Genomic DNA, 12,912 nt, shown 5'->3' on the forward strand with positions numbered 1-12,912 from the left:
TGTTTTCTAATAAACTTTTTTATAAATTGAAATAATGTACTCTGTAGTTATCTGTAATGTAGCCTGTGAACCAACGGCATGGTTATTCATTGTCATTACCGACCATTAGGTACCAGACAGAATTATACAATGCTATGCTCTGTACACCTGAAAGTACAGAATATCTGTTTGCATCTGTAATGCCACTAATGTGTGAGGGATGTCTTAAGCTAAAACATCACTACAGGATGCTGTGTTACAAGAATTTGGAAATGCTCACTTCAGGCTGGGAATGACAGTGTACCCCTTGAATAGTTGGACTCAGGAAACAGAGGCAGGCAGATCTCTGTAAGTTCAATGCCAGCCTGTACTACATATTGAAACTCTGCCTAAATAAATAAGTAAATAAATAATAAAGAGAAAGAAATGTTTATTTCAGGGTGGAGAGATGGCTTAGTGGTTATAGTCACTTTCTGCTCTGATAGAGGACCAGCCAGTGTTTAGTGCATTGAGGGCTCGGGTCCTGTATTAATTAGGATTCACTAGAAAAGAACTGATAAAATAGAGTAAGAAAGCAAAACTGGGAATAGTTGGTTGCATTTAAGGAATGGGCTCCCACAGTTGTGAGGTGAGCAAGTCTGAACTCTGTAGACGGATTAACTCTTAGCCAGAGACCTTGGTTAAAGGTTATATTTCAGTTGCATGAGCTCAAAGCAGGCTCAGGCAAAACTCGCGTGTCCTAGTTGCTTTCTGTTGCTATGATGAAACACAAATTTATCTGTTCAATTTATTTTAGTTAATAAAGAATTTTTCAGAAAACTATATTCCCAAGAAAAACCTTGATAAATGCTAGTTTACTTGTGAGCATGATGTCTTTGTGAACTATACACACTCAAAACAAAGAAAACAAACACACACACACACATACACACACACACACACACACACAAATCGTTTCTCATCTTTAACTCTTTATTCTGGTAAGTATTCCAGGATGTTCAATTCTTTGTCTTTACATCTTTGTCATAATTGTAGTATGAGTCAGTCCTAGTAATATAATCACAAATGTTTCTGGTATTTCCAGAGATATTAAGAAAGCAGACATTCTATTGTTGATGTGACTTTGGTTTTGGCAGTTGACTGTTGGGATGGCCCAGATGGAGAGCCAGTGGTCCACCACGGCTATACTCTCACTTCCAAAATTCTCTTCAGAGATGTGGTGGAGACCATCAACAAGCATGCCTTCGTGAAAAACGAGTAAGTACAGCAATCCCCAGGAGCTAAGCCCCGCCCCTTCGCCTGGGAGCTCCGCCCAAGTTAACGCAGCCGCAGAAGCAAGCACTCTTCCTTGGACCCCTCTCCTTCATTCCTACCGCCCTGGTTCCCTTCCTTCTCCCCAGCAGAGACTGGGAACAAGTACCATGACTTCCAAGTTTATGCATTCCTGTGACCCACTTGATCCCGTTCTTTCTCATCCTGTCTCCTTGAAAATATCCTAGCAAAGAATGACTTTCAAATTTTTCTAAACCCATAAAACTTGGAAACAAAGTATTATACATAATAGTTTTTAATATTTTTGAGGCTTTATTTTAGCATGTGTGAGCGTTTTGCTTGAATGCATGTCTCTGCACCATGTGGCTGTAGTGCCTGTGCAGGCCAGAAAAAGGCACTGAATCCCCTGGGGCTGGCATTATAGACAATTCTTAGCTTCCATATGAGTGCTGGGAATTGAACCCCAGTCCTTTGGGAAAGCACCAAAGGCTCTTAACTTCTGAGCCATCTCTCCAGCCCCACAACAGTGTTTTGACACTATATCATAATTTAATAAAATGTGGAATGTCAGACACTTCAGGATACCTAAGACATCCAACACAGAGACTTACTGTTTCTTTGACTCCACTACTTTCTCTCAGTTCTCATTTCCCCTTTGGTTCAAACTATGTCCTGATGCTGTGGTTCCTGTCTGAAATATGAATGCTGCTGTAATTCTTGTCTTCGGGATCACTCTAAAACTTCTCCAGCACCCAGAATGTCTCCATGCCCTTCACATGTGGCTACTTCCTTCTCTATTCCATCATCGCTCCACAGAGACCTGGCACCTGTTAGCAATGATTGTCTCTCACTTTCTCCCACAAACCTGGAACTTATGTATGCTATTCTGTGTCCCAAGTGCCTTTCACATCATGTCTCCCATGTGCTTCAACCCACTGAGAAGCATATCTTGACCCACAGCTGACTGATCCTCTTCTTCTTGATACTTAACTATGTGAACATGTCACAGCGTGTAATACCCCGATAAAAAGGTTGACATCGTCCTTCCTTTTATAGGTACGAAGTGGTAAACTTCTTGAAAATATGAAACTGTATTTCAGTAATTATTGATTTCTTTCTGTTTAGCAGGTACCATCAATATACTGAGCATATGAGAAAGCCTTTTTAAATTAAAGAAGCAAATTAAAATTGTGATTGCATAAAATTAATATTTTAGAAGCTTAGTAGCCTTTCTAATATTGGGTCCTATTAATTAACCATGAGGTTGAAATGCTTTCTTCTAATAAGAGATTTTTGTTGCGTAGCAAATTTAGTTTTTGGCATCTTTTACATGGAGGAATTTCATGCTAAATTTGGTTTTTCAAGCCCTGATTTTTATGAATCTTACATGTCAGTATTTCTCATTGTATGAAATGGTGCCGCCCCCAAACCTCAGACGATCCTCCGGTGCCTAGGATGCTGACTTCATGCTTACAAATCCTTGGATGAAATGCACTTTAGGGGTGGAGAGATGGCTCTGTGGCTAAGGCACTTGGTGCCTTCTACAGAGGACCTGGGTTTGGTTCCCAGAACTCACATATTTGGCTGAAAACCACCTTTAATTCTAGATTCAGTGACGTCTGACACCCTCTTTTGGCCTTTATGGGCAATGGGAGTGCACATACGTTCAGACGAAACACTCATACATATAAAACAATAGAAAATAATAAATCTTTAAAACAGGAAACACCTTAACTGAGAATATAATTTACTTGTTTAGGATATTAACATATTTTGGCCTTTTTATTTTCCTTCTATTTTTAATGCTTCCTTTTACCAAAGCTTCTTAACTTTGGTACTATAAACATCTGGGGCAAGACCGTGTAGCTGTCTTGTGTACTGTGGAGCATTTGGTTGCATCTCCAGCTTCAGCTCACCAGGTGCTGGCAGCATCCCTAAACTGTGCCCACCAGAAACTGTCTTTCGACACTGACAAGTGTCCCTCCGCGGGGCAGGCTCGACAATCCTTTCCCTGGTTGCGAGCAGCTTTATTCTTGGCACTAGATACTCAACGAGCTCTTTCTATGTGAATTGATAATTTAAAATGAGTTTCGTTAAAACCAACACGATTGCAAGACTTCTCCAGGGGGCTTCCTGTCGATTTCTCTTCACAACACTCTCGGATTAAAAATCCATGTGAGGGCACAGCCAGACAGACCACAGTCAGGAAAACAAGCTATCACCAGTCGGAGGCACCAGTCCCGGGGACTTCAGCCTTGGGGCTTCCTAATCAATAGAATTTAATTTGGAGAGGTCACAGGCTGTTTTGTGGAGCTTGTGCTTGCCCAAAGAAATCTTTTTTTTTCTGTATACAGATGTATCAGGCAATTCAAATATCAGTTTGTGTATTTCAGAAGAAGATCTCACGTATTATTTCTGAAGCTACATGATAGAAAACTAAATTCCGTTTTGTTTTTTCTGCTTTGGCTGCCGACCTCTCAGACTGGTTTTGGGAATCACCTTACATTTCCTGTACTGAAACCGCGTGCTGCTTTAGAATAGATATTGGGTTTTCTAGACATTTGTGTGCGTGGAGGGGTGTGGGCGTGTATTCACATGTCACTGCACATGTGGGGTCAGAGGACAGCTAACAGGAATCCCCTTTTCACCCATATCCCCATGTGGGTGTCAGGGATCGGATCCAGGCCATGGGACTTGGCAGCAACTGCCTATACTGACCAAGACTGACCATCTCATTGGTCCAGGTTTTTTTTTTTCTTTTAAAACTGAATGCTGGTGTTCACTTTTATGGAAATAATATTGGAGAGGCCTGACTCTTGATGTTTAAAATAAAGCTGCATGCTGCTATTTTTTCCCCTTAGTTTCCAAGCTGGGACGGGTATATTTTTAGAGTAAGCAACTACCTTTAGTGATATGCCATAGTCTCTTTGGTTCATTTACACTTCTGAATAAATACGAAAAAAATGACATCATGAATTTTCTTTCCTTAGGCTTCACATTATCATATTTATGTGTGTATATATACACACATATATATATTTTACATTATGATATATACATATATATATATAAACGTATATATATTTTATACCTCATTTTTTGCCTAACATTAAATTAAGTCACCCTGCAAGCACTAATATTTGTTTACTTGTGGTACCTGGCAGGATGTATTTGCTTTGAGGAATTTTTTTTCAGTGTATTTTTAGTCTTTCTTCTTTTAGCATCTTACTCATTATCCGTCAGTATTGCCCATTCGGTGGCTGGGATTTTAAGAACGCCATGCACACAGATTCTGTTTCCAGGGTTCCCCAATCCCTGAGAGCTGGCTGTACTGAACGCCCTTGGAATTGCTGTTTCCTCAGGTTTCCGGTTATACTGTCTATTGAGAACCACTGCAGTATTCAGCAGCAAAGGAAGATTGCTCAGTACCTGAAAGGAATATTTCAGGACAAGCTGGACCTGTCATCTGTAGACACAGGAGAGGCCAGGCAGCTTCCAAGCCCTCAGAGTCTGAAAGGCAAAATCCTAGTGAAGGTAACGACGTTCCCAGACATTAATGATCAACTAAGTCTTTTCCTCCTTGTCGACAATAAATAAACGAGTAAATAAATAAAGGGAAAATGATTAGAATCAATCAAATCAAATATGAAATATATCTGTCTGTGCATTTTATATTAATGTATAGTCACACTTTCAGAGGTAGGTTATGGCTGACTGGGTGCTACGGATTTGTTTTCCTGGCTGTCCTTGCTGTGCAAGCTATTTCAGTCTGAGAGCGTTCCCACAGAGAGGTGTGTGTGGCAGAGTGAAGCGCAAGAGGGGAGAAAGCGCTCTGACTTCATGTCTGAAGCCATTCTGTTTAGATTCTTTTCTTCCATCTCGAGCTCCAATAACTGTCTGTCAAAAGGGAAAAAAAATCTTCATGGTTGGCTGGTCTTGGTTATGTGTGTGAGAAGCACTCACTTCAGACAGGAACATGGGCGGCGCAGACATAATGCCCCCCAGGGCCTGTGTTTGCGAGAGGAGAGTGGGGGTGGGTGAAGTGGCTGGCATTTTATCAGCAGATTTTCTAAGGGAGAAAACTTGCTGTTGGGAACATCATTAATGCAAACGATGGTCAGAAAGACAGTTCTTTGAGTTCTCAGATTTCCAGCGATACAATGTCACTTATCGCCAGTGAATGTTTTCTTTGGACTAAAATATTGGATGCTTACCTTGCTTAGAGTTTGAAAAGGTAAAGAGCAGAGGAGACTAGGCTGCTTAAGGAGGATATGTGCCATGGTGGAGAGATAAAATAAGAGCCCATTGTAGCGTAAAACTCTAGGAAAGATAATGAGGTATTTAGAGGCATCAAAACCTGCTTTTCTAACAATTCAATTGTTAGATGATGCAGAGTCCATCAGAAAGGTGTTATCAGGCTCTTGTGTGGGAGCATTTTGAATAAAAGGTACTGATTACATCACAGATAATATTCAGATCAACTTATGCAAGTTTGGCCAGAGGTAACTGCTATGTTGAAAACTGGTTTCTGCATTCAGAATTGAAGAGTTAGCTTTATAATATTGTAAATACTTCACACTCCTTACTCAATTATCAGGAAATTAAATGTGAACTGAGGCAGTTTGATTAAACTCTTTTTTTTGGGGGGGGGGCGGCTGGGCACAGTGGCCCATTCTTTTAACTCCAGCACGTGGGAGGCAGAGGTAGGCAGATCTCTGAGAATTTCAGGTCAGCCTAATCTGCATTGTGTGTTCTAAGCCAGCCAGAGCTGTATAGTGAGACTGTGTCTCAGAGAGAAAGAGAGAGAGAGGGAGAGAAGAGGAGAGGAGAGGAGAGGAGAGGAGAGGAGAGGAGAGGAGAGGAGAGAAATAGATATGTGGTGTCCCAAGGCTTTTGGGTACCAGAATAAATTAGGTAGAAAGTCTGAGGAAGTCTTTGGAAGGGGCGGCAACTTTATGAGCTATTGACATATTGACATCCCAAATGCACTTGAGACTCAGTCACTACTGGTAATGTTTCTTAGAAGTTAAGGAAAAAGCTTGGCATGGTACCACACATGTCTTTAATCCCAACACTCAGGAGGCAGAGGCAGAGGCAGAGGCAGTAAGACTATAACTTTGAAGGCAGCCTGTGAGATCGTCTATCTAAAAAAAAAAAAAAAGGTAAAGACTGAATATAAAGACGAATAAAATTTGAAGACTGGCTGATGTGTTCCAGCACACTCCCCTTTAAAGCAAAAGCAACACTACTCTGGCAGAAGAATAGTCTCCACCCCAAAGGCAGTGTGGGAAGCCTATTTTCCACTCAGGAGGTCGACAAGTTGACCAACCAGAAACATAGACACAGTTATATCTACAAGGGACGTATGTGTGTTCCTGAAAGATAAGCAAAAGTTTGCTTTGGAGCAAATACAATTTTTAGCAGTTTCCCCTAATTGCTATTGCTAAAAGTAGGGACTGCTCTCTGCTCTGAGGTCCCTCCGTTTGTAGAGGGGATACAAGGGTGTTACCATTGCCATGGACCACACAGCAGAAAGTCTGAAGCTGAGAGGTGTCCAGGAATATTTCCACATTTCATACGAATCAACTCAAGCTGGAAGTGTAACTGAAATAGTATGCAGACCAGAAAAAACCTCCCAGGAGGCACTTGGATCGTCCTTCATGTACATCTTTACTCTGACTAAGTTTATTTATGTCACACAGCATTTCACCTAATTTTCTTTTTTTTTTAAAGGTGAGTTTTTATCTTTTTTTGAAGATTATTTATTTATTTATTTATTTATTTGTTATGTATGCAACATTCTGCCTCCATGAATGCCCACACGCCAGAAGAGGGCACCAGATCTCATTACAGGTGGTTGTGAGCCACCATGTGGTTGCTGGTAATTGAACTCAGGACCTCTGGAAGAGCAGCCAGTGCTCTTAACCACTGAGTCATCTCTCCAGCCCCCTAATTTTCTTTTTTATGTTTTGATTTGTTTTTATGTTTTATAACTGAATTTTTTTTTCATAGCAGTATAATCTTATCACTCCCCCTCAACTTCTCCTGACCCTCATCATCTCCTCACTCACCTAACAGCAAACCCTGACTTTCTCTCTTTTAAAAAAAAACAAACAAGCAAGCAAGGAGTAGTGTCATGCCTTTAATCTCAGCACTCAGGAGGCAGAGGCAAGCAGATATCTGTGAGTTCCAGGACAGTCTGGTTCTACTTCGTGAATTCTAGGACAGCTAGGGCTAAGAAGAAAGACCCTCTCTCAAAACACACACACACACACACACACACACACACACACACACCTCCACAAAAACAAAAGCCAAAATAGATGAATAAAAGACCAAGAAGACAAAAAAGAATACCCAAACAAACCAATATGAGATAAAAGGTTTACAAAAACACATTGATTTCATTTTGTGTTGACCAACTCTTCCTGGGCATGAAGCCTACCTTAAACTGTTTTTCCCTTTGCAACAGGGTATCAATACCTGTAGATAACCTCTTGATTAGAGGTGGGGCACATGTCTTCCCCCACCAAGCATCGGACCCCCCTTTTCAGCCATCATTGAACAAACTTCTTGCAGTTGATGGGAACTAACACAGAAACCCTATCTGGACAGTATGCTGAGAGATTTGGGGCACTCAGTCTTAAATGGGGTGTATTTATCAAACCTCTCCTCTCAGGGCCCAGGGAACTCTGTTGCAGAGGAAGTGGGAAGACTGTGAGAGCCAGAAGTGATGGATGACGCTAAGGAAACAGGGTCTTCCAGGCACAGCAGGGCCGGTGCACATAAGAGACTGTGGCCACAAACTTATGGCCTGCCCAGATTCAAACTAGACAAGGTCCTAATTTAATTCTTTCTCTCGCTCCATGGGTAACTGTGACCAAAGCACGTTGAGGCGATGCTCTTGGCAGGGCACGGTAGTGCGTGCTTGTAGTCCCAGCACTTGGGAGACTGAGGCAGGAGGATTGCAAGCACAAAACCTGACTGAGCAACAGAGAGCGAAGTCTTGTCTCAGAATCAAAACCAAACCAGCAACGTCCTTTTGCCATGCTTTTCTTCCTGCCTGGATAAAGTATCTTCGTGAACTAGGAATATGGAAAAGTTGATCAAAAATATGGGCATCGGCATGCAGTATCTTTGAGATACATTAGAAAAGAAGCAACGAGCTCCTCTAGTGGCTGTTCTGTGATGGCAACCCTTTGCTGTTATCTCTTCCTCCCATGCCACCCTGAAGCAAAGGGGAGTCGAGGCCTGTGCTGCTATACTCCTCTTGCCTGGCTGCCATGGCCCTCGAGTCTCCTGTGGAGCTGGAATCAAACTGCATCATTCAAGAGCAGTTATTCTTAGTGATGCTAACTAAAATTAGCATTGGTGATGCTTTTGCGTTTATTAGTTTTGTCCCGCTGAACATTATTTTAATGGTTTTGTTTTTGATGCTGTTTTAAAAGGAAAAGAAAAAAAGACTGCCGTCAGGGCATTTAAAAGCTGTACACAGGTCTACTTTGGTATCTGTCATTGTGCCTAACAAAAAGTTGACCCTGAGTAACTGGTTGGTGGTGAATACATGAAAGATGGTGATATCCTTGTGTCTGTGGTTGCTGAGTGCATCTGACCACCACTTAAGTGAGTGCTGTATTGTCATAACAGCTGTATAAATACTCTCTTAAGTAAAGAACAATAAACTCATATTCTGGGAGCATTCTACATAGATAATACCTGAAATCATATATATATATATATATATATATATATATATATATATATATATATATATATATATTTGATCCTTCTAATTCTGAGCAGACCTGCTGTAATTGGAGCTGGGGGTGGAGCTCTCAGTGAAATATGCTTGCCCAACACATGTGAAACTCTTGGATCAATTCCTGTCACCACCTAAAATGGACTTTGGCGTTGTACTGTAATTCCTGTACTAAGGAGTAGAGGCAGGAGGGTCAGAAACTTAAGGTCATCTTCAGCTGCAAAATGAGTTCAAGGCCATCCTGTAATAAATAAGACCTCGTCTAAAACAACGTACAAGTTCGTTTTGACCATTTGAGTCCCAGAAAGGCCATTCTGTAAGTTGAAGAACCTATTTAAGTCTCCAAATCCTAAAAGCTTTATCTGAATGCAGCTTTGCTTTTATTACATGTTCATAAAATCATTTTGAAATTATCATTGTGCTGAAGGCTAGGGTCAAGGACTTCGGGTGTATAGGGGCGTCCTGGACAGGGTCAGAACTCCCTCTTGCAATCTGAGAAGCGTTAATGTGTACCAATCAGTTACGAAGTACTTAAAAATGTCCTATCTCTGTTTTGAGTTAAAAATGTTAGATATTTTATGTTATTTTAGCCTTTCTTAAAAACAGGGTGTGGGGGGGTGGTGCATAATGCCTAAAAATGACCCATCAGTTGGGCTTTCCTCTGTCATTGAAGAAAAAACAGGAGGAGAGGTCCAAACGGAGCCTGTCCTGCTGAGGACACCTTTCTGCCAACACTTCCCGAGGCCACTGTGTGGCTAGTGAGGTTATAGACAGTGCTCTCTGTCACTTACTGTTTTGCAAAGGGTACTTTCGCTGGATTAGTTCTGCCCCTGTGACTCCATTTGTGAGTATATTAGGTGTCTATGGCTGCATAGCAAATTGTCCCCAAATTTAGCAACGTTGAAGTAGCAGACATTGTCCCCAAGTCCCTGTTGGGTTGTTCTGCTTAAAGCTGCCGTGAAAGAGTCATGGGGAGCTGCAGTTACCTCGAGGCTGGGGAGAGGAGTGGGGGCAGGGAGGTGGCTGGAGATGGGAGGAAAAGTAGGAACGGAGGTTCAGGAAGGGCACCCTACCTATCATTTTGCTCCATGTTTAGAAGTGGTCACTAGGTTCAGCCCACATTCAAGAAGAGAACATTTTAGTAGGGTAGAGCTAAGAGCCAGGAGACATTAGTGACACTTTGGAGGCTGCCAACAACAGCCTCAGTCACTTGCCTCAGAGCCTGGTTCTGGCCACCCTTTCCCTACAGCATAGTCTGGGAACGACTCCATGGCCTCTTAATATTCCTTTCTGCTCTCAAGCCAGAAGCTCACCAATGTAGATAGCTACCTTAGAGCTCTTCTCAGACCCCTGGACCTTGCCTTTTCTTGGCTTTTTTTTTTTTTACTTTTTTTTTTGAATATAAACTGGGAAATATACAAGAGGGAGGCAAAGCCCATAGAGGTACTTCCTCTTAACTTTTTATGAATGTTATGTGTGCACATGTGCATCTGTGTGTGTGCCTGTGGGGCACAGGTGGAGGTCAGAGGACAACCACAAGTGTCAGCGCTTGTCTTCCATCTTGTTTGAGGTGGCCCTGTGGGTTTCCAGTGGTTCTCCTGTCTCATCTTCCATCTTGACATAGAAGCCCTGAGATCATAGGCACAAGCTAATGGGGCCCAAAGTCAGATCCTCATGCTTCTGTAGTAAGTGTTTTCCCGTCTGGATGCTTATGCTTTTTTAAAAAAATTGATTTTATTGAGCTCTACATTTTTTCCTGTTTCCCTCCCTGCCTCTCCCCTCCCCTTCAACCCTCTCCCATGGTCCCCATGCTCCCATTTTACTCAGGAGATCTTGCCTTTTTCTACTTCCCATGCACATTAGATCCATGTATGTCTCTCTTAGGGTCCTCTTTGTTGTCTAGGTTCTCTGGGATTGTGAATTATAGGCTGGTTTTCTTTGCTTTTTTTTTATTGAAAAACTACTTATGAGTGAGTACATATGATAATTCTCTTTCTGGGTCTGGGTTACCTCACTCAATATGTTGTTTTCTAGATCTATCCATTTGCCTGCAAATTTCAAGATGTCATTATTTTTTTTTTTTCTGCTGTGTTGTAATATGTATCAGGATTTTTGTTCTTTTAAAGGGCCGAGGAATATTCCCTATGAGAAGATCAGGTTTTGTGTGTCCATTCATCTTTCAACAGACACTTCGTTTACCTCTACTTTGGGGCTGTTAGGAATGCATTTTGCATTTTCAAATAGGACGCTTTGCTCTCTTTCAGGGCAAGAAGTTGCCGTATCACCTTGGGGATGATGCGGAGGAAGGAGAAGTGTCTGACGAGGACAGCGCGGACGAGATTGAGGACGAGTGCAAGCTCAAGCTGCATTACGTGAGTTGCTGGCTCAGGGCCCTTTGTGCCCTTCACGTACTCCAGGAAGAAGGGGGCCCCTAGCGGTGCTGTGACGGACACTCTGCACATGGCACACTCCCCAATATGGCATCTGTAATGCCAAAGGATGTTCTTAGCTCTCTGCGTGCTGGCACCCAGCTGTGTGTGGTGGGAGGGTGAGTGAGTGGAGGAGTCTGTGTCTTAGAACTGAGGGCATGTTAGCAGTGAACTGTTGTAAGGGAGAGGCTGCTTGTTGGTCCCAGCCGCCCGGCTGGCTTAGCCTCGAAATAACCACACAGAAATCGTATTAATTTGAACCCCTGCTTGGCCCATTTGCTCTAGCCTCTTATTGGCTAACTCTCACATCTTGATTTAACCCGTTTCTATCCATCTGTATATCGCCACATGGCAGTGGCTTACCAAGAAAGATTCAGCATGTCTGACTGTGGTGGCTCCATGGCAGTCCTCTCTCCCTCTGCTTTCTTCCTCCCAGCATTCAGTTCTGTTCTATCAAAAGGCCACGTACCTAAGTTCGGTTCTATCAAAAGGCCAAGGCAGTTTCTTTATTTATTAACCAATGAAAGCAACACATAAATAGAAGGACCTCCTACACCACTGAACCCTTCTCTCTTAGGAACTCTATCATGTGAACAGATACCATGACCACAGCAACTCTAATAAAGGAAAACATTTTTTATTTTGTTTTGTTTATTGCTTTGGAGTGACTTTTTTTCCTTCTACTTTTTTTTTTAAAAATTAAAATTTTTTTAATACAATCTTTTCTCACTTTATAGTCAGTCTTCTTGATTAACATGAGTAGGTGTAGCCTTACCTCCCTTACCAAATACTGGCTGCCCACTGTGGTACCTTAGGCTGGCTCCAGGCCCCAGCCACACCTGGGTCTGCTTTATTAAGGTGTCAAACCCTTCACCGAGAAAGTATGCCTTGGCCTCAATAATTCAGAAGCCCTTAATAGAGTGGGACGCTTGGCTGGATGTTTAATTGACCACATCCTCCATAGAGTGGCATTTGAAGTTAGCCATCTGCCTTGGGATCTGGACTTTTTCTTACACGTAAGAATCTCTGTGCAGAAGATCAGTGTTTTGATTCGTGGGAGTGAGGGAGGGGTTCAAACCTGCAGAATTCTAACGCTTGAAGAAATGCTGTCCCTGTTACTGTCAGTAGTCACATGATTTCTGGTGCCACAGGATAAGCCCAAAGCAGTGCAGGCTTTGCTGTATAGTTTCATTTCCACAGAAAAGTGGTACTTCCTGGACATCAGAACCATTATTCTGTCCCCAGATACATTTTGTATAATCTCTCCTAATATACACTATTATCCTGAATTCAACAATTATGTTGTTACAACAAGACACTATCTTCTAAATTACAGTAGCTCTGATGCCTCACCTCTGAGGTGGCAGCCGGAACTGACATTATTTTCAAAGGAGACAAGAACTTAATGACAGCTGAAGTCTTCATAGACATTTCTTTCGTGGCTTTAACATGCTTTGAAAAGGGGAAATGGCC

General features: G+C 42.1%; 1 protein-coding gene across 4 annotated transcripts in view; it reads left to right on the plus strand.

The window, feature by feature from the left end:
- The window catches only part of Plch1 (phospholipase C eta 1), a 194,167-nt gene that overhangs the window by 146,344 nt on the left and 34,911 nt on the right, over nucleotides 1–12,912 (plus strand). For all 4 annotated transcript variants that reach the window (XM_048424778.3, XM_048424776.3, XM_048424777.3 and 1 more), the window contains 3 exons: nucleotides 1,116–1,236; nucleotides 4,614–4,785; nucleotides 11,275–11,382. In XM_048424778.3, coding sequence (XP_048280735.3) covers nucleotides 1,116–1,236; nucleotides 4,614–4,785; nucleotides 11,275–11,382 — 401 coding nt within the window. The remainder of the gene's footprint in view (nucleotides 1–1,115; nucleotides 1,237–4,613; nucleotides 4,786–11,274; nucleotides 11,383–12,912) is intronic.

The sequence above is a fragment of the Myodes glareolus genome, chromosome 20 (assembly GCF_982192425.1).
Source record: "Myodes glareolus chromosome 20, mMyoGla1.1, whole genome shotgun sequence".
NCBI classification, from domain to species: Eukaryota; Metazoa; Chordata; class Mammalia; order Rodentia; family Cricetidae; genus Myodes; species Myodes glareolus.